The 25715-nt window shown below is 44.0% G+C and overlaps 2 protein-coding genes across 2 annotated transcripts in view; one reads left to right on the plus strand and one right to left on the minus strand.

The window, feature by feature from the left end:
* The window catches only part of snx17 (sorting nexin 17), a 32631-nt gene extending 20795 nt beyond the window's left edge, over window positions 1–11836 (plus strand). Inside the window, exons 8-15 of the mRNA XM_083642539.1 lie at window positions 3539–3608; window positions 4266–4358; window positions 4730–4933; window positions 7565–7693; window positions 8098–8175; window positions 9113–9187; window positions 9282–9323; window positions 9514–11836. Of these exons, the coding sequence (XP_083498665.1) occupies window positions 3539–3608; window positions 4266–4358; window positions 4730–4933; window positions 7565–7693; window positions 8098–8175; window positions 9113–9187; window positions 9282–9323; window positions 9514–9633 (811 nt within the window). The 3' untranslated portion in view covers window positions 9634–11836. The remainder of the gene's footprint in view (window positions 1–3538; window positions 3609–4265; window positions 4359–4729; window positions 4934–7564; window positions 7694–8097; window positions 8176–9112; window positions 9188–9281; window positions 9324–9513) is intronic.
* A 3429-nt stretch (window positions 11837–15265) lies between these two features.
* Window positions 15266–24270, minus strand: znf513a (zinc finger protein 513a; the record flags this gene model as incomplete). Its single annotated transcript, XM_083642839.1, has 4 exons — window positions 15266–16653; window positions 17348–18103; window positions 20862–20996; window positions 24231–24270. 4 exons carry the CDS (start codon window positions 24268–24270, stop codon window positions 15662–15664), a joined length of 1923 nt encoding a protein of 640 aa, XP_083498965.1. The 3' UTR covers window positions 15266–15661.
* Between the last annotated feature and the right edge of the window lie 1445 nt (window positions 24271–25715).

Consider the following 25715-nt stretch of genomic DNA (forward strand, 5'->3'; position numbering starts at 1 on the left):
AAGGCTACTATAATTAATTCGAGCACAACTGCGAGGTTTCTTCGGAAGTTCCTCGCGCTTCACTCCTCTTATCTCGAGTCATGCACTCCTCCTCAACGGGTCGGAGCAACGGCGAGCCCCGAGTATGAGCTTCTTATCCAAGTTGGCCATGTTTTGTCACCATGTGGCAGTTAATTTGTAGCGTAGGCCCGAGTAGTCCAACCCCCCCCCCCTAAGTAGCCTACTGTAGTTATTGTGACCAGACAGTTGCTTGGTTTAACTTCGCCCCAGCAAAGCCAAAGGGACTGTTAACCTGAAATTACTCCAGCATGGCTCCCGCTGCTCTGTGTAAGTGGGACCATATGGAGGTCTGGCGAGAAGTCTGCCCCCCTGTTTACCTCGAGCAGTGGACATCCAGGCAGGAAGCAGACCGGTCAGCAGAAAGCCTTTTGCTTTCTAGGCTTGTGTCATTCATTGATCAGCATTCTCTTCAGATAGAGGGTTTTGGACCCATGCAGTCACAGAATGTGTATCGGTTTCGTCCACACCAATATTATGTTCAGTCTCTTAACCCTCTTGGTGTAACGTGCGGATGCTGCTATACCTCGCCAAGTCTGAGATTAGCGACTGCACCCCTCCTCCGCTCGATAACACCTTTGCCACTTCCTCCTCTGTCTGTGCTTGCATCACCCTGCCTGCCAACTGAGGTACACACAGGATGTTGACTTAGTTTCTGCCTCAAGGAAAGTCCTCGTCCCCCTGACCTAGTTTCACTGTAGAGTGTGTGGAGCAGCGCCGGGAGAACGAATGTGGAGCTAACAGGTGGGAGTGGGAGGAGCTAACAGGTGGGAGTGGGAGGGTCAGGGAGGGGAAACAGACCGACCAGTATTAAGAGATCCAGTGGAAGATGAGGTCAAAATGAATCAAATGCTGTAGAATTCATTATTACTTAGTTTATCCAATGGGTTTTAAATGGTTTTCATAAGACCAACAATAGTAATCCTTTAACTGAAGTCACCAATTTCAGAGTTGGTTTTTGTAGTATAACAGTGATATGCACATATGTGTATGTGTTGAGAAAGTGTGGCAAATATTTATTATATTTATATATTTATTATTTTATATATGCATGCATTTAAGGGATTTTGAAATGGAAACGTCTGTCTCTTCAGAGGTTCTGGTGGATAATAATTCTTAAAGGGATAGTTCTGATTTTGGAACCCTAGCCCTATTTGCTACTTACCAATGATGATGATGATGATTGGTAGATTCCTTTCTCAGCACAATACATATTGTTCCTCATACTAGCTCCAGATAGCTAGGCACAAACCAATACAAGCTCATTGGGGTCAAGCTCCTGTCTGTGCAAGCTGACTGAGGCCCACTGAAATGTACTTTGTGTGCACTGTGTGTGTGTGTGTGTGTGTGTGTGTGTGTGTGTGTGTGTGTGTGTGTGTGTGTGTGTGTGTGTGTGACATTTCAGTGAGCTTCAGTCAGCTTGCACAGACAGGACCGTGACCGCATTGACCTTGTATTGTGTTTTGTACTATCTGGAGCTAGTATGAAGAACAGAGTGGGTTTTGCTGAGAAAGACATCTACCAATCAGCATCCTCATTAGTAAGTTAAGTTAAGTTATTCTTTGTTTATTCCCATGGGGAAATTCATCCTCTGCATTTGACCCATCCTCTACTAGGAAGGAACCTTCCTAGAACTAGGAGCAGTGGGCAGCCGCAGTGCAGTGCAGCACCCGGGGACCAACTCCAGTTCATTTAACATTGCCTTGGTCAGGGGCACTGACAGGAGTATTAACCCTTAACATACATGTCTTTTGGTGGTGGGAGGAAACCGGAGCACCCGGAGAAAACCCACACGGGGAGAACATGCAAGTAACAAATAGGGCTCGCGTTCCAAAAATCACATCTATCCTTTTAACATTGACGCGTTCGTGATGCTGCAAAGGAAATGCACTCACAGATACACTCCTCTCAATTGCAGTACTTGTTCCCCCTCTTTCCTCCCTCCACTCCTCCGCCTTTTCACTCTCTCCTTCATCCCCCTCTTTCCTCCCTCCACTCCTCCGCCTTTTCACTCTCTCCTTCATCTCCCTCTTTCCTCCCTCCACTCCTCCGCCTTTTCACTCTCTCCTTCATCCCCCTCTTTCCTCCCTCCACTCCTCCGCCTTTTCACTCTCTCCTTCATCCCCCTCTTTCCTCCCTCCACTCCTCCGCCTTTTCACTCTCTCCTTCATCCCCCTCTTTCCTCCCTCCACTCCTCCGCCTTTTCACTCTCTCCTTCATCCCCCTCTTTCCTCCCTCCACTCCTCCGCCTTTTCACTCTCTCCTTCATCCCCCTCTTTCCTCCCTCCACTCCTCCGCCTTTTCACTCTCTCCTTCATCCCCCTCTTTCCTCCCTCCACTCCTCCGCCTTTTCACTCTCTCCTTCATCCCCCTCTTTCCTCCCTCCACTCCTCCGCCTTTTCACTCTCTCCTTCATCCCCCTCTTTCCTCCCTCCACTCCTCCGCCTTTTCACTCTCTCCTCCATCTCCCTCTGCCTTGTTAAGTGTCTGTGAATTGCTAATGCGGCCGGGCAGCTTGGCTCATCTCTCTTTTAACAGCTTCTCTGTCCACTCTCGTCCCTCGTGTCAGTATGTTAAAGTGCGTGCTTGTATTAAAAGTGAAGAGATGCGTCACCCATGAGATACTAATGAGCAAAAGATAGACCGGTTGAGAAGCGGATACAGAGATCCAGTGCTCTACCAACTAGTAGCAGACAACAGGGACTGTGGTCTGAGATCGAAGCGTGAAACCAATGTCGATTCAAGAACGGAATTTCCCAACCCTATGGCTAAAAGATGAATAGAGCTGATGAGACTCCGTTGTAAATGGAAGTGTGTCTTGAATGCATCACGCACTTCAGAAAGGAGATGGCTAATGACGCCCTAAAAACACCAGGCAATCTGTGTCAGGTTGTAACTAAAGGCTGTCACACAACTATGCAATTATCAATGAATGTTCAGTAATACCAAACAGTCAGTTTGATAGAACTAATATTATACTGGCTCTTTAATAGAAAATTAGATGAACCAATGGAACATAATGTTGAAGATGAAAGATAGGATCTTTCAGCTTTCAAAACCATCTGAGCAGTGGAGCCCATCACTTGCATGTGTACTCTCTCTCTCTCTCTCTCTCTCTCTCTCTCTCTGTCTCTCTCTCTCTCTCTCTCTCTCGCTCTTCTGTCGTCTCTCTGTGTTCTGTTAGTCAACACACAATTGAAATTTCTCTTGTTTGACTCTGTGGGACTGCTGCCAGTAAGTCCACAGCTAATTAAACTTTATGAACAGTACAGCCCTCGCATGTCAGACATTGCTGAAACTATGCGGCAGATAGCCAAATATGATTTTGTTGTTGTTGTTTTAAATCTGCTCCAGGTCTCATACGTTCCTGGATGCCACTCAAATGGTTCAGTTCTTCCCCGCTGGAAGTAATAGTAGTAAATGTTGTGCTGAGAAACATTTCGATGTATTCAGACGGACCGTTTCCTTTTTATCCCTGCAGTTACTGGGACATGGCATATGACAGTGACGTAATGGAAAACAGAGTGGGCCTGAACTTGCTATATGCCCAGGTAAGGAGTCCGTATTAAGCTCACCAGTATGTTTAGGACCTTGTAGGATTGCATGTCGCATGATGTTTGCATTTATTTTGGCATTTTCTCCGATTTAAAAACCCCCCCAAAGGAATGGGACCGAACAGGGGAATGTAAATCGAAACAGATATTTGTTCCCACAATGCATCTTTTTGTGCATCGTTGAGCTTGCGTGGTGCCATCACCACAGCGAGGAAGCTAAATCGAGCACAGCGGAGGTGTTCTGCCTCTTTGGGCTTCTTTGCGGCATGCTGCTGCTGCAGCCAGTAATTCCCTGCGTTTCTCTACGATCGTAATAGCTGAACCCCCCCCCCCCCCCCCCTCTTAGCCGCAGCAACTGTGTTCTGTTTTCTTAAACCTTTTTCAGGATTGCAGGTTTGATTAAAATCTGTGGTTTGTTGAGTGTTGCCGCTGTGTAGCTGAGTGCAAATCTAAACAAGTCATCAAAGAGGATAAGTGCTTTGTGGACATGTGTGCCTGTGTACTCGCTTGACCTCTGTATGTAATGTGACTCCCCCCCCCCCCCCCCCCCCCTCACACTTCTTGTGATTTCTTCCACAACAACCAAAATCTGCATGTACCAAAGAAGAAGAGAAATGTGACTATTGTTGTATTGTCTTCTTCTGGCTCTCCCAGACAGTGTCTGACGTTGAGCGAGGCTGGATACTCGTCAACAAAGACCAGCACAGGCAGCTCAAATCGCTGCAGGAGAAGGGCTCCAAGAAAGAGGTAAGCAAGGCCATCTCCTGATTATGCCTCCACACGTTGTCTGTCTGGAAGTCAGCTTGTAGGAATACAAGGTCTTGTCTTTGTGCGAGGAAAAATCTGTAGACCTGTAGATAATATCGTCTCTAGTGCATTATTAGCCCAGTTTCTTTTTTATACTGACGTATGATGTGCATATTTCATTACATCCATATTGCATTTACATAGGAATATCCTTTTGATTAGGTCTGATACATGGATCTATTTGAGAATTCCAACTGTTTTGTTATTTCAGGGTTAGGAAAAATAAATTTTTAGAGAAATTGCTCATCCAAAATCCCACATCTGTTCTTCTGTTTTTGTTGTTTTTGTTGTTGGTTTATTTTGATATCCAGTTCATCCGGCTAGGCCAGACACTCAAGTATTTTGGCTACATCAAGTTCGACCCGTGCATCACCGACTTCCCCGAGAAGGGCTGCCACGTCGTCGTCAGCGCCGGCAACAACGAGCTCAACTTCCACGTCAAACTGCCCAACGAGCAGATGAAGGAGGGCAGCTTCAAGGTCACGCGCATGCGCTGCTGGCGGGTCACCTCCTCTGTAAGTGGACCACTGTGAGTGGGAGGAGGAGAGAAGCTACGTGCGCGTGTTCGTTTGTGTGCATGTGTCGCTGTCTTGTCTACGACAGATGTTTGGAATCTGTCCATATTATTAGGAGAGTAGAGTTGGCAGAGCAGAGAGACAGAGGAGTTGGCTCAAGTCCGCCTCAAACCAGCGACGGTGCGTGCCTTTCCAGAGTCACTTGTTTACTGAAGTGGAGCTCTACAAGCCTCGTCTCACCACTGCACCAGAGCCAAATGTCTTTCCTTAGTCTTGCCAAGCATCAGTTTTCTCCTCCTCCTGCGAAAAGTGCTGACCTCCATACCATCCGTCTTCATCAGTCCAATTACCCAAACACATAGCCCACACAGGGGTAGTGCTATATCGATCCAGCACCCTCACACGTACTGTACAACACCATCCTTTAGTTTAATTGATAATGTCTGTTTGCTAGGAGGGAATCTGGTGCCACGGTAGAAGAAAGCACCTAGCCAGCACATTCTGTACACGTATATACAGCAGGACAGAAGAGGTGTGGGTGGATGGTTGCATCGTTTTTATGTTGCCCACTCGAATCGATGCATTAAATGTAATAAATTGCCTCATAAAATTGTGGCCCAGAAGCAGGAAGTGTAAATGGTGAAAACAGTCGACAAATTAATTGCGAGGTGGAAGCTAAATTGGAAAACGCATTAGTAAATGGAATGACACAGTCAAATTGAATGGCGTTTTTTTATCGTTTGAAATTTCTAATTGATGTATAAATTCAGTAATTGCCTTTGATTAAGGTAAGTAATAATTAATGAATTATACCGCCTCATATCACAAAATTACATTAAATCTGTGATTGGTTGATGGGGTTATTGATCAATACCGGTGACTCAACAGTTAATGTGCCAGGTGCTGATATTTCTGGCCTTCAAAACTCACTTTGCAGCCTGTACTTTCCACGGGTTGACATTCACTTTTCAGCCACCTCGTCCTCGGAATTTTCACTTCATAGTTATAAAAAAAAATATCCCAAAAGAATCTGAACTCGTCTATGATTATTCGGGAAGGCCATAAAACAGCTTTTTGAATTGCTTCAGACAAGAGGAATTCAGCATTGATCTCGGTGTGCACCACGCGGTCACAGTCATAAAGCTCGCTCTGCTTTGAATAGGCATTCTTTCCCCCTGCTGACACTCAATCAGTCATCCTGAAAGGAGACGGCTCTTTTGAAAGACTGAACAAGCTATTTTCACTCGCTAGCTGAGGAAAGCATTACGCATTCTTCTCTTCTCCTGAGCTCTGCCCAGAATATTTCAGCTTCCAGTGTGAAAGATGAGCAGTCATAGATGCAAGTCCGCATTTAAATGTAAATATGGGGGGCGGGGGCGCGCTGGGGGGGGGGGTTCACCTTTGTATTGCATTATAGTTACAGCCATGTAGACATCTGCATCACAGAAACCTAAATAATGTATCTGATGTATGTGAAGCTGCTTGTGATTAAGGGCTATATAAATACACAGCACTCAACTGGAATAGACGTTGTCCAGGAGGCAAACTAATTCCTGAGCTCGGTCTCGGAGGTCCGGGGTCATTTTAATGAGTCTTTTCCTCTCCAAACAAACATCTCATTTCACGGGGTCCTGCGATCCCCCTTCAGTCACATCTCAAACCACGTCTTGTTGCAGCTTTTTCAAGGAAGCAGGAACAGGCTGTATATTTCTGCAAGGAGGACAAGTGTAAACAGCTAGTGTGTGTGTCTGCGTCACACTATCTGTTTCTGTGTGCGTTTGTGTCTTGAGCGGTGTGTTTTTCCATGATGGTGGTGGTGGTGGGGGGGACATGATGATGGGTTAGCCCAGGAGGGGTATATAGGCAGGATGTCGCCTAAAGGAAGGAGTCCCACTCAGACTGGAGAGCCCCCCAGAGAGCCTGGCACTCGACAGAACACTAACGAGGAATGAGGGCGGGTCTCCAGAGAGCTGGGGCTCAGGGAGCTCTCAAAGCATTTCAATGTCTTCACTTGTACATCTTTGCCTCTTTGTTTGCCCATGTTTGTGTTTGACTTTCTCCATTCTGGAGATGTGTGTGTGTGTGTGTGGGCTGCAATACAGCATCCGACAGAAGGTGTGTGTGTCTGTGTGTGTGTCTGTGCGTGCAGTGTGCACACATTGCCAGCGTGCCTCTGTGTGCCTACCGCTCAAAATCTGCTCGCCGTTTGTGATGCAGTAGCACAGTAACGAGGGCTTAACGAGGAGAGACTAGGATAGGAAATGTCATTGGCTTGCTTACAGTATATGAGCCCCCCAAACAAAGAATAGAAGGGGAGAAGCTTGCCCTCCATTTAGGTGTATGTGCCAAAATGTGGAAATATTGCCCATGTTTCCATGTACTTTGCAAGACACACATAATGGCAGTGGTGATGAAGTATTGACGATCTATTGAATTATAACGATGGAGAGAGTGGCTAGAACATGATTGTTAATGAGTTAATCAGTGGCTGATGATGATGATGATGATCACAGCGATGATGGATAACACATTTTAGATGGTGATGATGATTGTGACAATGCCTTCCAGCCATCCAGCAAAGCCGAATAACCCCCCGCTCCGCCCCGCCCCCCCTCCCCCCCTCCACTGCAGCAAGTCCCGGTAGCAAACGGCACCACCAATCCCTGCAACTCAGCCAAGTGTGAGGTCAAGCTGGAGCTGGCCTTCGAGTATTTGATGAGCAAGGACCGCCTCCAGTGGGTCACCATCACCAGTTCACAGGTAAATGCCTGCCTGGCGCGGTCAATCTGCGGTCAACAAGGGTCACTGAGCAGGGGTTAAGTGAAGCATTAAATGACTGCGACACAAAGCGATTGTGATCTGATCATCTTCTCCCTCTTCCATCTCCTTGAATTCTTCCTCTCTGAATCTGGTCTGTAATCTGTTTTAGTTTAGTTTTAGTTTAGTTTAGTTTACGGTAGTTTATTTTGATCAGAAAGAAAAGAATATTCACAGAATAATGAAAAAACAGAAAAACAAAAGATACACAAGGCTGACCGAAAGGGTTTAGGGCTGAAGCTAACTAGCTGTATTGACAGTATCCATGAAAGATGTGTTCAAAAATATACTTGGTGGAACTGTAAAAAAAATTAATACGATTTTGTCCCCACTGTCTGTGATTTCAGGCTATCATGATGAGTATCTGCCTTCAGTCTATGGTGGATGAGCTAATGGTGAAGAAGTCAGGGGGCAGCATCAAAAAGGTTTGTCTCCAGATAATTGTAATACCACCTACAGTATCTCTATGATGAATCAGCTAGACCAGGGGTGTCCTGGGCTTGAAAAATTGGATTTGAAGGACTTCTCCGTGCAATTTTCACACTTCACAAAGTCACACTGTGGGCCGGCCGGTTCTGGCCCCTGGGCTGTATGTTTGACACCCTGTCCTAGACCCAACATGCTTCTGATTGTGTTTTCCACCTAATACTCATGAATGTAGTGCAGGGTAAATGCACATAAACTCAGTTTATCCACCTCTTTAGACTCACATAAATTTTTATTGCAAATTGTAAATGGCCTGCATTTATATAGCGCTTTTATCCAAAGCACTTTACAATCAGTAGGTACATACACCGATGGCGGCAAGCTACCATGCAGGGTGCTGGCACACCATCGGGAGCAATTTGGGGTTTAGTATCTTGCCCAAGGACACTTAGACATGCAGACTGTTGGAGGCGGGAATCGAACCACCGACCTCTTTTATCCAAAGTGATTAGTGGACGGCCCACTGTACCTCCTGAGCTACAGCCGCCCCACTTTTATATCTATTATTATATTTATTATTATCTAAATTATCATTATCTAATATATTAATCTAAATGTGTATTATATTATCATAAGCAAATGGATGTAAGTTACATGAAGATAGCGTCTTTTAAGAAAAAAAAGGCATAAATTGATGCTTTGCTGAAAATATAATAGTTCATTTTGGTGGAAGATCAAGTGGAAATCATAGTTTTCTCACCTTCGTCACCACTATATCACTGCTAAATGTGCTAATACTAAATGGCTCGCACAGGCATTCATGGGCAAACCACTGTTTTGAGGGCAGTTCTGAAATCAGTCTCATACTTCAGATTCTCGTAGATTTTCTTTCCTTGCAATAATAATGTGTTTATGTTATCTTGTGTCACCTCCTAGATGCTGAGGAAACGGCACAATGGCTCCATCCACCGGTCAGACAGTCAGCAAGCTGTGAAATCCCCCCCTCTACTGGTGAGAAATGGGAGATCATGCCCCAAGTGTTTTTGTGTGATTTAGGTCTCTGGTAAGACGTGAATTTGACTCTGTGTGTGCATTTTGCCCGCAGGACTCCCCCGACCCAAACCGTGAACAAATCGTCAAACTCTCTGTGAGTATATGTGGATATTTGAGTTTGTAGTAAGGTGTCATGCTCTAAAGAGTATTGTGTTCCCGCAAAACGGTGAAGCTTGCAGCCCAGTAATGTGATTGGATAAGGTATTTCCATAACCCCACACCCCTATAAATAGGCTCTTACAGAGATCAATCTAATTAAGTATGCTATCGATGCTTCCATCCAGACCAAGCTGAGCTCAGTGTCCCTCCGAGGGATCAGCGCCTCCAACTCGGCAAACGATGTCAGCGGCAACGATTTCCATGGCAACTACGCTTTCGAGGGAATCGGGGACGACGACCTGTAACCCCTGCTTCCCCCTCCTCCTCCTCTTCCTCCTGCTCTTCCATTCCACTCTCAACGATTGGGACGACAAAGATTACGAGCTGAGCTGAGCCGAGCCGAGCCGAGCCGAGCGGAACATAGGTGTCCGGTTCTGCAAGATTGTAGCTTCCTCCTGGAGAATTTGCTGCGTTAAGCTCTCATTTAATCTTTGACAGCGTCTTTGTATTTTCAGACTTATAAAAAAAGCTTGTATTTTTCAGTTACAGTCATTCCATTTCAACTTTGGCCCTCCGTTATGGAACTTGCCACGTCACTTAAAATAGCATGCAAAGCTACAAATATCAGAATAGGGATGCATTCTTCTATAGTGCAGAAATCTGTGTTCTTTCAACGAATTGTTCATATATTACCATCTTACAAATTCCTGATTCCCACCCCAACCCAACCCCCCCCCTCCCCATTGTACAAGGGTCACTGTTTCATTGAATTTGTGTGAAGTTCTACAGTAAAATCCATTGGTATTTTTGAGGTACAAAGTAAATGAATATACGGTATTGGAAACTAAATGGATGAAGGAAACTTGCCAGCTCTTGGATTTGCATGTTCCCTTCCAACTAGAGCCAATGTTTAGTCAGACCTGGCACTAGTGATGATACAGCAGAACTGGACACGGGCAGTTATCTCAATTATCCAGAGTCCAGCGAATGTGTTGAAATTGATCTCATTTGAGCAATTAAAACCGTCGACTATTCAGAGTGACAGGGATGATACGCTTGGCTCGGCTGTATACCAAAATGTCATGTACTTGGCCAATAACTCGTTTAGCTAGTTCCTATATACTGTTAGTGAGCCTCTGTCTGTCATGCTGTTCATGTGCCAAGTTGGTCAACACGTTGGTGTTTTTAATGTAAATCTTCACCTTGTGTTCGAGGCACAGAGCCACTCATACTGCCTTCAGAAACAGTCTAATGCCTTAACGTTTCCTTTTTGCCTCATGGGCTACCTTGTCATTTAACAAGAGAATGGGGAGGTTATACCATTAGTCGAAAATGTAAAAGAAAATCTAGTTCGTCTTAGCCAGTGTTACCTAGAATCTTGCAGACCGTCATAGATTGATTGATTTGGCCGAGCTGCTTGCACTTGCTGAAACAATAATTTTGCACAGTATTACAGGTGGAGATGGATATTTGAGTGAAAGCTTGAGCATGACTTAATATTGCGTGGATATTTCTAAGGGGCTCTGTAAATCCACCTATGATTTTTTTTTTCCAACCAATTTTTTTAAGGTTTCTCATAAATGCCAAATTATAGTTTACTAAAGCATTTTGCACAGAAGAAACATAAAAGAATTATGACAATGTCACTTTTATATTATGTACATGCAATTTAAAAAGTATTCTGAACATTTACTAATATCTTTATCGTCAATAGTTTATTGTAATCAAATAGATCAAATGTAATCTAAGCTGTATAGAACAAAAAAAGTTTAAAAGGACTAACATTTATGGTTGTTTACAGAATGTTTAGGGGACTTTTCTTTTTTAGTTCAAATGAAAAGTGTTTACAAATTTCACATCTGATTTGTATTGATTGTCTTTTTCTTTTCGGGGCGAGTAATGATATTGTGCGGAGCATCCTTTCGGCTTCAATTCATTATTGTAATTTGTAAGTAAAGTGTGTCAATCATCTCAGAGGATTTATTTGAAAAGGTGCTTGATGAAGTGGCTAATGTGATCACAGTTGCTGTTGTGATCTCTGAACAAAGTTAGTTAGTGGAAGGTCACCAACAAAACAAACGTATTCCACTATTTTGTAACGGCTGTCATTCCAGGTTCATCAAGCCATTCCCTTTGCTGTTAGCATCAGATACTTCCAAAAGCTGCATCTCAGTGGTTTGAAACGTACATGTAAATCGATGCCAGCCCATCGCTCTCTCATCGGTAGCCAGAACTGTAAACGACAAATGTTCTCAACATAGAAATGTCTTGTTCTTTCACTGTTATGCGTCTGTGTCTTCAGTGGAGAACAGAGGGGTGTGTGGACACTCAATAGAAGTGTCACCATTGAGGCCTATTTTGATCATTTTCTGTGTGTCTCCGTATTACTGTCAAGAACAAAATACATGGAAGCTTCAAAGTCCTGGATGTCAATAAATGTGTAGGTGCCAAATTACACTTTGACTTGGAGTGCATTTTCCATCAATATCAAACATAAAGACAAATGTATCAAATTGAATCTAGAGTGTGTTGGCTTGTTTCATTCCACTTCTTTTCTTCTTTAGTTTGGTGGCAGCTGTCGTTGATCTTTTTCCCAAGGGGCTGAAATTAACCAAGACATTTGTGATGTAGTTCTCTATTGGGTGAGTTAAGTCATGTCTACATCAGAGCTGAGTTACCTCCATATTCATTGTCAACTTTGGTCCTCAATTTGATAATATGCAGGTATCTTGTTCCTAATTATGGCAGAGCAACCATGATTTGCAGTAGGCTACACATATAGCAAAAAGAGGTAGGAGTCAGTACATAGAAGCACATAATGTAAGTAATGTATAAGTGCTGTGTTTCTTGATTTATCTCTCGACTCTAAAGTAGCAGTGTTTCACTAAGTGATAAGTTACGACATTAGAAAATCAAGAAAGGAACTATAACTTTAAGCAATATTTTACTTTATGTTTATCGCAAATCTTAAGAGGAAGAAAAACAAACCCAGTTTGACGTCTTGACATTCAATGAAATTACTTTCATGTGTTTATTTCATTTCAAAACCCTCACTTAAGGCAATTATGAAACCACTGCATAAGGACGAAAGAGAACAGTTAGGGACCTTAACACTAATCAATGGGTTTCGATGCGCCGCTGTGTCATGGCCACCTGAAAAAATCTCACTTGCATATAATAGTAATTCACAAAGATGAAAAATCACGGTCCCTAATATCTTTCCCATATTAACTAAATGCCACTGATTCACATTCAAAATAGAAAAGAAAAAGTTATATATATATATATACCATATATATTAATAATAAAGTATGCACTCTAATAGTGTAATACAGCCACATTAGAAAAATAAAAAAACTATACTAAATTATAGATTTCATTTTGACACTCACATGCTTACTAATAAGTGTCATCTTTTTTCTTTCCAAGTTAAGAAAATACACACAATGAGCTCAATTCACAGTCAATGAGAAAAAACAGTAATCAAAAGCAACATGACTCAACACTGTCTTCCTCAACAGGACATTTCCCAAAAAGGTATAAGGGCTCAAATTTAGGCTCAGACAATCAATGAAGTCTTGGTGATAAAGCACGGGGTCAAGGTTCGTTGGGAAACGTCCTTTCAGAAGCATGATCATGTATGATTTGATGTATTAAGTGGTAATGGTGATGATGCACAGTGCCATTTTCCCCTCACCTAGAACTTAATTCATCCCTTTTGTTCAGTCTACCAATGCAAAAGTGTATGGTGTGATAGTGCTGAATGATTTCTCCTTAACGACACAAGCAAACTACATTTATGATACTGAACGGAGCTTTTCAGAATACTTGTGCATGCATTTTTTTGTATTTTGAATAAGCTCTGGCTCAGAAATGTTCTCCATTTCCCAACATTTCAGTCTTCCAACTGGCCTTTATTCCTGAGGGGTTTGCGATAAATGACAATGTGCATTTCAAGACATTGGAGATTATTTTATTAGGTTAACACAACCTAATTTACCAATATAGTTTTTCAACTGATAAAACAATTTCAGCATTATCAAATAGCTCTATGCCAGTAGTACATACATTCGTTCTGATGGCATGCCATTACCAGGACTGGTACATCACTGCAATGAACAGGCCCTGCACTGTGTTGTTTTAGGAAGACTCTTAATCATTTACAAATGGCTTCAAACCTCACGTCATATTCAAATGACCTTATGAAGCAAACCAAAGGTACTGGAAGTGTGTTTTTTTTCCTTTTACTGTAAACATGGTAGGAGGATAAGAACGCCACACAAAATACTCCAGGAATCCAATCACCAGCCGTGACAGTGACAGCATTGGCTGGTATGGTTTTCACCTTGTGTTGCAAAATGTGGTCCTGAAGACACCTATATGTAGCGGGAACTACCACAGACGTGGTTTTGAGGGGGCGTCCCAGTGGCTCACCTGGTAGAGCGCGTACCACTAAGGGTTGGTCCTTGGCATGGCCGACCCGGGCTCCAATCTGACCCGTGGTTCCTTGCCGCATCCTCCCCTCTCTCCCCCCACCTCTCCTGTCTATCCACTGTCCTGTCCAATAAAGGCAAAACTGTTTTCAGTACTTTTGCCAGGTGTTTATACTGTATGTCTGTGGACAGATTTGGTTAGCGTGACAGCTTCTAAACCGTGCAAGATGCAGTCACGAAACGTTACAGGCATGGCTTTGACATCAAAATGAAGGGCGAGTTAGAAAATGGGTGTGATCCGAGCACCGCCACCCCACCCCCCCCAACTTTACGCTCCTCACCCACATTCTTTCTACTACAGAATAAAGAAAACGGTCTCTCTGTCTGTCTGTATCCATTTATCTCCCCGACGGGTTGGCCAATCACTCGAAACCGATTTTCCCATTTCCCCAAATTGAAGTGGTATATGAGCATTTTCATAGCATCACAACCACGTAAAATGCATTCACGAAACTTGACAGGTGTATCGTTCATATTAAAATACAGACTGAATTTGAAGATGGGTGTGGTCCGAGCAAGGGGGCCAAAAGTAGGGCCCCCCTACTTTACGCCCCTGGCCCACATTCATATTCAGTCGCAGGCGTCGCGGCTGGTGTGATCCCATCGCAAGATGGTCTCTAGTCTTCTTCTTGGTGCACAGCTCAAGCTTTGACTTCAACCCTTTGAAATTGACATTTAAAAATGTCATAAAAAGAAATGTAAAAAGTTCCTTCCTAAATCTACACAATGCAGCGTTAAGACTTCAGGCAAAGGTGGCATGAGCTCCACTGACTAATACTGGGTGAGAACTGAAGGGCAGAAAGTGTTTTATGACGTAGTGTGAGACGGGGCTGTGTTGTGATGGGCCTAACTGTGGTGTCAAACACAGGAAGGCACATGGAAAGGACCGACACAGTGGAGCACTTGATTCCATCAGAGAGAGAGAGCTGAGAGTGAAAGCAGCACTCAACTGAGAACCAAAAGAAAAATGGAAAACGACGAAGAGCAGGCGGCGACCAGCCCCCCTCCTGAGGCCACCAGGCAACATGTTCCTGTGGAGGCCAGCAGCCAGGGGCCTTAACACAACTGGATGGTGAGCTCACCCTGAGTGGGGGGCTCACCCAGCTCGTGCGGGTGAGCTCAACATGGTGGCCGCCGCACGGGGAACCCAAAGTAACTCAATCCACCACCGATGAGGAGGAGGAGCCATACTTTGGGGAAAACAGAACCCACCAATGATGGAGGGTCTAGGATGGACACAATTGATGAGGATGCCTATGCTCCTCCCCTCCCCCTTGCCCACCTCTGTCTCCATATGAAAACATGGAAACAAACCCTCCCTCCCCCTCTAACCTGTAAACCTGTGTCCTTTTTATGTGCCCCTCCCACACCTAATTTCCCTCCTCCTTTCATTTAAATACTGTGTGTGATGTTGTTTGTTGTTGTTGGTATATATATATATTTTTTTATATTGGTTCTTAAAGAAGAACTGCAGTTGCAGTGAAAATAAATCTGACAAAAAAAAGTGGAGCACTTATCTAAGTCCATTTGTCTGACACGAATACAGCAACAACAGAGTAGAAGACGGGCTCTGAATAGCTTACTCCGCCCTACTCAATCAAAAAGGCATCAACATTTTGAACATTGTTTTACATCATTGTGCAGAATTCTACAAACAAACAAGTAGCAGCCTCTGAAGACATTTTGACAAAACACTGAAAAGACATAACGAACACAAAAACAATATAAAGGCTTTGTGAGGGGGGGGGGGGGGGGGAGTTGCTGGTAGCTTAGTTTTACTGAGTTATATTTTATACATACAATCTCAAGTTTGTGGCACAAGTGTACTGTCTTGTCTTCCCTACCTAGACATATACTGCATATCGACCCCTAATTCTTTCCTCTGAGTCTGAACTCCGACACCCACTGCGACTCCCATCCTTTCTTCGTCCTCGTCCTCTTCGTCGTGGCCAGGCTGAACTTTGACCCAGCCGTCGGTCGCCAGGCCGTGCTTCTTCTGGTGCCGCTTGTAATTGTCCCAGTGGCCGGTGGTGTAGCCGCACTCCGCACATTTGTACGGCTTCTCCCCCGTGTGCCGGAGCATGTGGCGCTTGAGGTTCATGCTCTGGTTGCAGCTGTAGCTGCACACGGCGCACTGGAAGGGCTTGGCGCCCGAGTGCACCCTCTGGTGGCGCTTCAGGTTGGCCAGGTTCCCGCAGGCGTAGTCGCACAAATGGCACTTGTAAGGCTTCTCGCCCGTGTGCACCCTGTGGTGGCGCTTGAGGTTGTCGAAGTGCGCCGAGGCGTAGTCGCACTGCGGGCACCTGTAGGGTTTCTCGCCGCTGTGGGTTTTCATGTGGCGTGCCAGGTGGTTGGGGTAGTGTGTGAGGAAGGGGCAGGCGGCGCACGTATACACCTTGTCGCTGCGCTCGCCAGGGCTGTTGGGCGACGACGAGTCTTTAGTCAGCATTTCCAGGGTGCACTTGGCGCATATCTGGGCCGAGGTGCCGTCCTCGTCCTCCAGGACGATGCCGCACAAGCGGCAAGTGTAAGGGAAAAGTGAAGGGGGCAGGGCGCCGTCCGCTACCCCCGCCCTGGGCTGGACTGTCGCCCTACTGACGCTGCCCCCCGTGGTCTCCAGAAGAGCTGCGGCCCGATGACCAGGAGCTGGGTTTGAGCTTGGCAGGGGTGGTGGGGATGCCCCCTTTAAGCTGTTAAAGGCTGATAGGTAGTCACTGTTCTGGGCACCCAAATTCAGGTTTGATGTTCTGCTCTGGACGTCCAGATTCAGGTTTGATGTTCTGTTCTGGACGCCCAAATTCAGGTTTGACGTCGGCCTCACAACCTCTGCAACTTCATCAGAAACAAATGAGAAAGTCTGTTAGACTGGATGGTTTGATGCTGGCCTGGGTGATCAAAGCTATCAAAATGCAAAACAAGTTTTTGTTCTCAGACTACTTCAAAATGTTGAAAATACAATTTCATGCCCAATTTCATTCACACTGAGACAGACTATGCAATATGCAGATCATTTAAGGGCCGTGTCTATTATTTATAGAGGAAGAAGAGTAGCATCATTGCCTCTTTCCCCCCAATCTTTACAGTGTGTAGACTGTAGGCCGGCAAAAATATTTGACTTATATATATATATATATATATACCGTATATATATATATATATATATACATATATATATACATGCTGTGAAACTGAGGAATATAGACCATGTACATGTATGTGTGTATGGGCACAGACATGCACACACATGGACATACTCTCCCCAAGATGTGTCCGTTACTAGCTTCACTATGTCATAATAACTGGAAACAATGCAACTAATTTGTCCACTCCGGTTTACTTCTTTTGTTTATTTTACACAATGTAAAACGAAAATCTTTTTTTTGTTGTTATAATAAATAAATAAATAAACACCTGGAGAACATTCATTAGCTGCCAATAGAGAGAAAACTATGCCCACGTTCCCTCTTCCTTGCTGCACTACTGTAATTTTGGAGATGATTTAAATATGACAGTAAAGCCTAAATACCTTTGACTGAAGCACCAGGCTCCTCCACGCTGGGTCTGTGGCCAGTCGTCACTGGCCTCTTCAGGCTGCTTTGGCCACTGGCAGGTCGCGGTGCCTCCTGTCCCAAGCCGGCGGAGGACACATGCATGCGTTGGTGCCTCTTGAGGTTGCCGAGGGAACTGCAGGCAAAAGTGCAGCGGTCACACTTATATGGTTTTTCCCCGGTGTGAATGCGCAGGTGTCTCTGCAGGTTGACCAGCTGGGCCGAGGCGTAGGTGCACAGGGGGCAGTTGAAGGGTTTCTCCCCGTTGTGCGTCTTCATGTGCCGCTTCACGTGGTTGGCGTAGCGCGAGGAGAAGCCGCACAGGTGGCACGAGTTCACTCGGGACGATCCGTCTTCACCGGTCAGTCCTTTCTCTTCCAGCCCTTCGCCGTCGCTCTGCACGTGGGAAGCGGGACGGATCCCACTGACGCCGCCGAACGCCGAACAGAAGTCGGTGCTTTTGGCTTCCCTGGAGGCTTTGCAGCACCTAAGGCAGTACGGACCCACCAGGTCTATGCCGGGGCCCAGGGGCTCGTCTAGGAGCTGGCCGCAGCACCTGCAGGACAGGTAGGGGGGGAAGGTGGGCTCGGACTGGGCCGCCCTGCCCTCCTCTTCCCTTCCTTCGGTCGTGCTGCGGGAGTTGTCTGCTTCACTTTCCATGCTGAGTTGGCTGTAGGCAGGACTCTGCTCATCACCCAGAGGATACACAGAGAAACCGATCTCAGCAGCTACTTCTGCGTAGGAAAGACATGCACACACGCACGCACACACACACACGCGCACACACACACACACACACACACACACACACACACACACACACACACACGAACGATTGTTTCCAAGTACTGTGGCCAGGTTTTCAACAACAGACCTTCAGAAACAGAGAGGATTGCTTATTTCTTTCCATCTGCCGGTCACACCAAGCTTTCGGTTTTGCAAGATTTGCAACTCCTATCTCAATCTGGTATGAATTATAGAAATGTGCATTATTCTGTCAAACTGTCGAAAAACAAGGCGCCCAAACCACAGAAACTATAACAGATGTTCACACAAATGAACACAAACAACTTGGACCCTGTTATATTTAGACATATTTCAAACAGAATCACCTAAAGAGCACACTTGAACTTGAAACGCTTCTCTCTGCTGAAACAGTATCTCCTCTAGCAAATCTCGCTGAACGATTCAAACGATTCTAAATTATGAAAAAGAGAGAAAAAAAACAACCTTCAAAATGTGCCTGCTTTCCCATTCAGTTTGGACGCTGTGCTATGAATGAAGGACAAAGATTGGTTTCTGTTCTTCAGAAGAACACCACAGAATTCCAGGGAAATTCCAAGACTTGATACTCACAGTACCAGCGAGGTTACCTGCGTTTGCGTTTGTGATGCCATCTGGGGTTTTAAGATAATAATAAAAAAAAAAAGCAAAAATCCTTTCCCAGAAGAGAGAAAAGCTTCAAGCGGCGTAGCACTCAGACTGAGGCCGGTGCTTCTCGCTGTGCAAGATGGCCTTCCTTCCTTCCTTCCCTCCCAGCGTGTGAAGCGATGCAGACGACGGACAGACGAGCACCTTCCTCCACAGATGCAGAGGGAGCAATGTGAGGGAGGCAGGAGTCGGAGCTGCCCTTTTATCCTGCCCCTCGGAAACCCCTCGTGGATGATTACCGAGCCTAATGATAATGATGATGACTGTAATGGTGAGGCTGATGATGATGATGATGATAATGATGATGAGGGTAGATGATGATGATGATGATGATGATGATGATGAGGGGGAAACGATCATGGCAGTGGGGTGGTGGTGGTGGGAGCAGCAGCAGTGGGGTGGTGGTGGTGGTGGGAGCAGAGGCAGCGGCGGATGATGATGATGATGATGATGATGATGATGATGAATAAATGCCCTCCTGTAATGGTGTCCTTGATGGTAATGGCCCTATTTTTATGACCCTTATATAATAATGGTGTCTCAGCTGCTTTTTTCCACTTTTCCATTTTTCAGATCATTCCCTCTGACACACAGAGAGCCATGCTGAGAAATATGGGCTGCAGCGGGAGTTTCATTTCTCTCACTGTGTGACACAGAGAGGGGCTGGCTGCACTCGATACTGAGAGACAGAAGAACGCCCAGACGCTCCTCTCTTTGTACGGTCCCCACTTTAGGCATGAAGTTGGGACTACACACTTGCTTTAGTAAAACTAGTAAAAAAATGACAGTATATTCAACTGAGAGCTTATGTGAACCATAATGAGACTGTCGTCCCTGCACCAAGCACAACACAGCAGAAATAATGGAGTAAATTGACTATTATTACAATGACCGGGCTTATCCTCTTGATTGTCAGACCGCAATTCTATCATCATGTCAATAGTGAGAATGCCGGAAAACAATGTGTCAATTAAGATACAAATGCAAAACATTCACTAAAGCACAAGAATGAGGAGTGCAAATAAAAGCAGTAGACACAGTAGGACTCAGAAATAAAGAGAAACACTTGGTCTAAATAAATAGCTAAAGATAGAGACAGTGAGTAGACAGACAGACAGACACATAAGCCGCTTTCACACACAGATCATGCAATATTGCAGTTCAGAAGGCCCGCAACGCCGGCAGCCTTGCCACAGAAATTGCTTTCACACAAGACCAAGCAGCCCAGCCATATTTCCGCCTCGTTTTCAGATAGCATCCAGCCATCCACCCCTCCCGGATTGAAACGAGGGTGAACGAAGGGCGCTGAGTTTCATTATTATAATTAATCAAAGTCCGACAAATTAAAATGATGCTGGTCATCACCAACCAAACCAACCAAAACATCGCCATGTAGCCTATGCGCAGCAGCTCTCAACAGCTGCTCGTTAAGACATCAAAGAGAAAAGACTCACCAAATATGCCGACAATGCAGAAACTGGTAACCAGTGTTCTCGAAGACAAGGTAGGCTACCGAAAAATCTTCATATTCCACCTGCATTATTATATGAGGACGTACTGCGTGTGGATGCATGAATATATTCTGGGGAGTTAAATATCATTTTGCAGCTGTGCATAAAGCAGGCTGCAGATGGATTTCTCTGTGCGCACCTATTGCCAGAGATTATTATTATAACCGAGGAGTCTATTAACGCACAACAGGCTAGACAGACTGCAGATATGCTTTGGTTATCTTACTTCTGATAGTAGGCTGTTCCGTGTCGCGGCTGCTACCCTTTCAGGTGGAGGCGGAGTGGAGGACGATACGGCGCTATGACTACCCCCACTGGCGGAACGAAAGGCGTAAAACAATTATCCACCAATCCGCTTTCACCACTTTCACATCGGAGGCGTGGATCACATATTCCGTAACATTTACCGCTTTCAAGGCCGGTGTGAAAGCGGCTATAGACAGATCAACAGACAGACAGGTCAATATCAACACACACACACACACACACACACACACACACACACACACTATCTTCAAAACATTGAATTATAAAACAATCGATTACAAACCTGAGAACTTTTCCAGGCCTAGAATCTTGTTGTCATGATCGCTGTCACCAAACTCGAGGTCTTCTCCTAGAAGGAAGTCTGTGTCTAAGCTGAGGTTTCCTGGAGCTTCAATGGCTACACCATCTTCAGAATCCACTATAGTCATAAAAAGGAGCCAATCAACAACATTTGATGACTACCTTCACTTCTCCACAAGTTCAAAGAAGGATCGTTTCCAAACCAATTTGCATGGAAATTCCACTGTTATAGCCCTCCTGGGAATGATGCACGCTGCACGCACAATGCATAATTACAGAGACGCCACACCTCGGAAGCAGCTGGAGGTTAAGTGCATTTTTCTGAATTGTTGCCAGATGGACAGCGATATTATATAGGCTGATAACAGTTTTGTTGGCATTAATATGAAGATACGAAGCAAATATTAATATTTTTTTTACGAACGTCAATGCAGCAGTGAAATGCTATTGATATTTTTTTTTATGTATTACTACCAGTCAAAAGTTCAATGTACTTTTGCCATTTTGATCAAAAGGCCTATGCTTAAATGCTTGAAATGTGTTTCTTAGACAAATATAAATTAGTGGAATTAATAAAGTTGATGACTATGTATTCATTTCTTTCCAACGCTTTTGCCTTCCCATTAAGGCAAGGTGTGGCTACTTTAAAGAATCTAAAATATGAGATTGTTTTGATTTGTTTAAGACTTTTGTGGTCACTGCATAATTCCACGTGTGTTATTTCATAGTTTTGATGTCGTTTTAGTCTATTACATTAGTCTAAAATGTGCAAAAAAAGCACGAAATAAAGAAAAATGTGAGTGTCCCAACTTTTGTCTGGTAGTGTATGTATGGACCACTAGAAATGTTTGAACATTTTGTAAGTCTTAGTCTATAATTAGACTAATAAATTATTTCAGGTGAAGAACTCATTATGAACCTGAGACCTGGAAGAGGGGTGATGGTAGTGTGACTGCGATCAGTTGCTTGTTGTGACTAAATTATTAAGTCAACAATTAACTCCGTCCACACGAGGCACGCATCATGTGCTATAAATTCCATTCGAACTATGAGGTTCATCTTACTTTTTCCAATAAGGTTAGTTTTGAGTATTTTCGACAAATAGACCATGCGTTTGATTTAAACTATAAATATTGATTATTTAAACGAATAAAAATTATCTTGTATGATACTAAATAAACCATAATCCTAATATGTAATGTTGACTTATATATATATATTTAAATTAGGACATCATAGTTTTCAACAAGAGAAAAACTTACAAAATGCAATAATTCTTCCTATTTTACATCTAAATTTACATCATTCCACTTGTCCAACAATGTCAACTATTGTGTGCATTTGTTTGGCCTATCCTACTAATAATAACTAAGATTAATTATACGTCAATTTAGTTCTCTAAAGCAGTGATTCCCAAACTGTGGTCCGGGGACCAGTAGTGGTCCGTGAGGCTCCACCTGGTGGTACTCAAGAGCTTTGCTGACTGCCATCAGCCTATCACCAAATAAGTTGTTTGTGGTCTGACTCGCAAAAGTAGCCAACTACAGTGATTTTTTTTTAATCCACAGTGGGAAGTGGTACTTGGGAAATTTGGTTTCGTACATATTAGTGGTACTTGGGCTGAAAAGTTTGGGAACATCTGCTCTAAAGCATATGGACTTAGAGTGCATCAATACATTATCAGCCAGGTCACCTGTAATTGGAGAAGAGACTTGATGTCTTCTGTATGTGTGCAGTTGCTGGATTAGTTATAGAAAATCAACTTAGTTCCAGTAAAATGTTGCTACTTTACGAATTTTTGTGTAAAAGTGAAAAGTCTGGGTTACTCTGAAAAGTCAGAAGGTTATGTTTAGGCTGTGTGATCTTGGTGCATAACACCATCAGACAGTCTAGGCAGATAAATGGGTACACTGCCCTACACGGTACAAACAGCACCAAGGTTTGATCAAAAACACAAACTGATTAACAGGTGACAGATGGCGTTCACTTACTGCAGTTACTGACGCCTGACATTCTAACTTGTTCTCTCAGGCTTAATGGAAACGAACACCCTTGAAACACAGCTGTCACTTTTCAGCAAACAACTAACTACCAGGCCAACTCAAGGACACCATGCACAACAGCTCATTTAGCAGATTCTCCTGGCATCATGCTACCATCTAGTGGACATTTTGGAGCTTGGCAGAGATTGACAATAATCTAGCAGCAAGTGGGTCCGGTATGTTCCTCATCTTCACAGAGTCACAGCTCAAGTTATCTTCAAATAGAATGACTTTTATCGTCAACACGGCCATTTCATATGTGGCAACAATAATACCATTGTTCTAAAGGCTGTGATGGTTCAATGGTGATGCAATTCACACCCAAGTCAATAAGCAATGATAGACATGAGGATGTAACTGGCCTGCACAGCACAATGCCAAAAATCGAATATGTCTTAGCTAAGTCTTGGGTGTATTATTGCTAAACCAATAGCATTGTTAAAAAGCAGGGTTGCTGTTAATTTATAAGTGACAAATTTCTTAAAGTGATGAACAATGAACATTTTATATAAATTAAGTTAGATTAAGTTATGTGAACATTTTATATAACAGATAAGAGGCAACAGAAGAAATACTATCCTTGAATAAGACTAGGTACTAGTGGCTCACCCCAAGAGGAACTTATATTCCTTGCTAGGATGATTTACACCAGTTGACTGTGATCACATGTGGGGTGATTGGAAGCTAGGGTTGTTGTTGTGATAGGTACATTTTATGGCCGCTGTGAGTGTGAGGGAGATGAGGAAGTAGGTTTAACAAATACTGTCCTTATTCTATCGAGTCATACTACTGACAGGCACTGGGTTTCGAGACTTAATTGCGTTGTATATTTTGTTAGCACGCATCGTATCTGGCATAAAATAACCACGTAATCACGCGAGCACTTTTGATATAATCATTAGAGAAGGAAACAGACACCACTCAAAAGTAAAAGTAAAGCTCAGGAGCTTCGCTGACATATGCTCTTGATCAGCTTCATCTACTCTTATAGCAGCTGCTGAGTGCGCAGCATAAAAACAAGTACACCCCACTCCAAATCAGGCGCTTAACAGAATTCAAAACATAGAACAAAAGTAGAATCTGCACACTGCAAGTTGCTCCAACATGCGATTGTTTTTACAAGAATGTATTAGCTCAAAACATAGGCGTTATAAATGAATACACCAGGAGCTCTGAGCAACCTGCAGTACAGTGCAGATTCTACTTTTGCTCAGCAAGCCTGTTGAGAGTGGATTAAAGGATGGTGGAACGATTTCAGGAAACAGGCTAGGCTATACTTTGACTACTTGATCTTTAAATACTGTACCTACACTTGACTGGCTGTGGATTCTGCTGTTTTTTTCTTGGCATCTTCCAGTCAGCCTCTCTCCTTTTTGCAACGTCTTCTGGAAGACTTCCAAAACCATCAGCTCATTCTCATCCCTTTGGAACTTCTCCTGCGGTAATTCTAAAGATGGCAGAAGAAGGAGACGACAGAAAACACAATTGAAGCTTATCCAGCAAGTTTCAGCAGCAGGATCTTAATTCCCACCTGCCCAGCATACCCATTCGCTCTCATTCACATGCCCCACCCTGCCTCCCCTTTCTTTCAATCTCTCTCGCTCTCCAGTCTCACATCTCCTCTCTACTACAGAGATCCCCCCTCAGGGTCTGCAGCGGTGTGCCCGGGAGCAAGGCAGTAATGACAGACTGCGAACAATGCTCTGAGAAAGTGTGCAGAAAGGCTCAAAGCATTACAGTTATGCAGTGCAAACACAAAAATATTGACTTAACATATTTGTCTTGGGGTTACAACATCTGGGACATTTTTCTCACAGAAATGACATGATGACATATATATACAGGCAAAGCCGCAGGACGTATGCCGAAGCAAACAGTTCATGCAAAGCTGTGGTCTATTTGCCATAGTAAATGGTATGTTTTTAACGTGTAAAGTAGAAGGAAGGGAGCACTTCAAGTGTGGTCACCCTCGGGCGCCACACTGTGTTAATCCGGATTTGACTGTATATAACATTATTTTTTTTATAAATAATTATTAGAGAGGTGCCCTCTTTCCCACTTGAGCACCTGCCCCCCAAAATGTCTGTGCATGCCACTGACTGTATTGATGACTTCTATGTTCTGTAAATGTTTAGCCTTGTATTGAGTGGCAATGTGGCATTATCCTTTAACTGGCCTCATCTACAAATGACAGATCTGCTGAAATAGCCAACGAGCTAGTTTAGCAAGATGGCTAACATTAGCTTTGGCTTTTGGGGAAGCAAAAGCAAAGCAAGTTAGTTATTTATTTACCCAGGGAACTAGCGTTAAATCACAGACAACTACGCTAACATAAAGCTATGTTAGCGTTGCTATAATGCAATGCAAATGCCAGCAGCATTTCTGGAAGCTGTCGGTAACGGAACGTTAATGTGATCCAAGCGCGTCCTCATCAGCTAACAACACTAGCCTGTTAGTGACTGGCAGGTACATCATTAGCTAATGTTAGCCGTGGCTAACCGTGTTAACCAATAGCTAAATTAGCCGAGCAGCTAACGTTAACTAGCTGTCAAGCTAACTTACCTAAAATACGTAAATATTCCTGTCGATTGTGATGTGTATAGTCTCTGTACGTGTCATTCAATTGAAAGTACACTTGGTCAAATGCAGAGCGTCTAGAGATCCGCCATTTCTTCATGAGCTGCAGCGACAAAGAAAGGCAATTAATGGTGTTTTTCATAACTTAATTGATTTTCTGATTCCCATTGTATACATTCTCTTCCGCTTACTTAGGTGTTTCCGTTTCCGAAAACAAT

Source organism: Poromitra crassiceps, assembly GCF_964638095.1.
Source record: "Poromitra crassiceps genome assembly, chromosome: 9".
Classification (NCBI taxonomy): Eukaryota; Metazoa; Chordata; class Actinopteri; order Beryciformes; family Melamphaidae; genus Poromitra; species Poromitra crassiceps.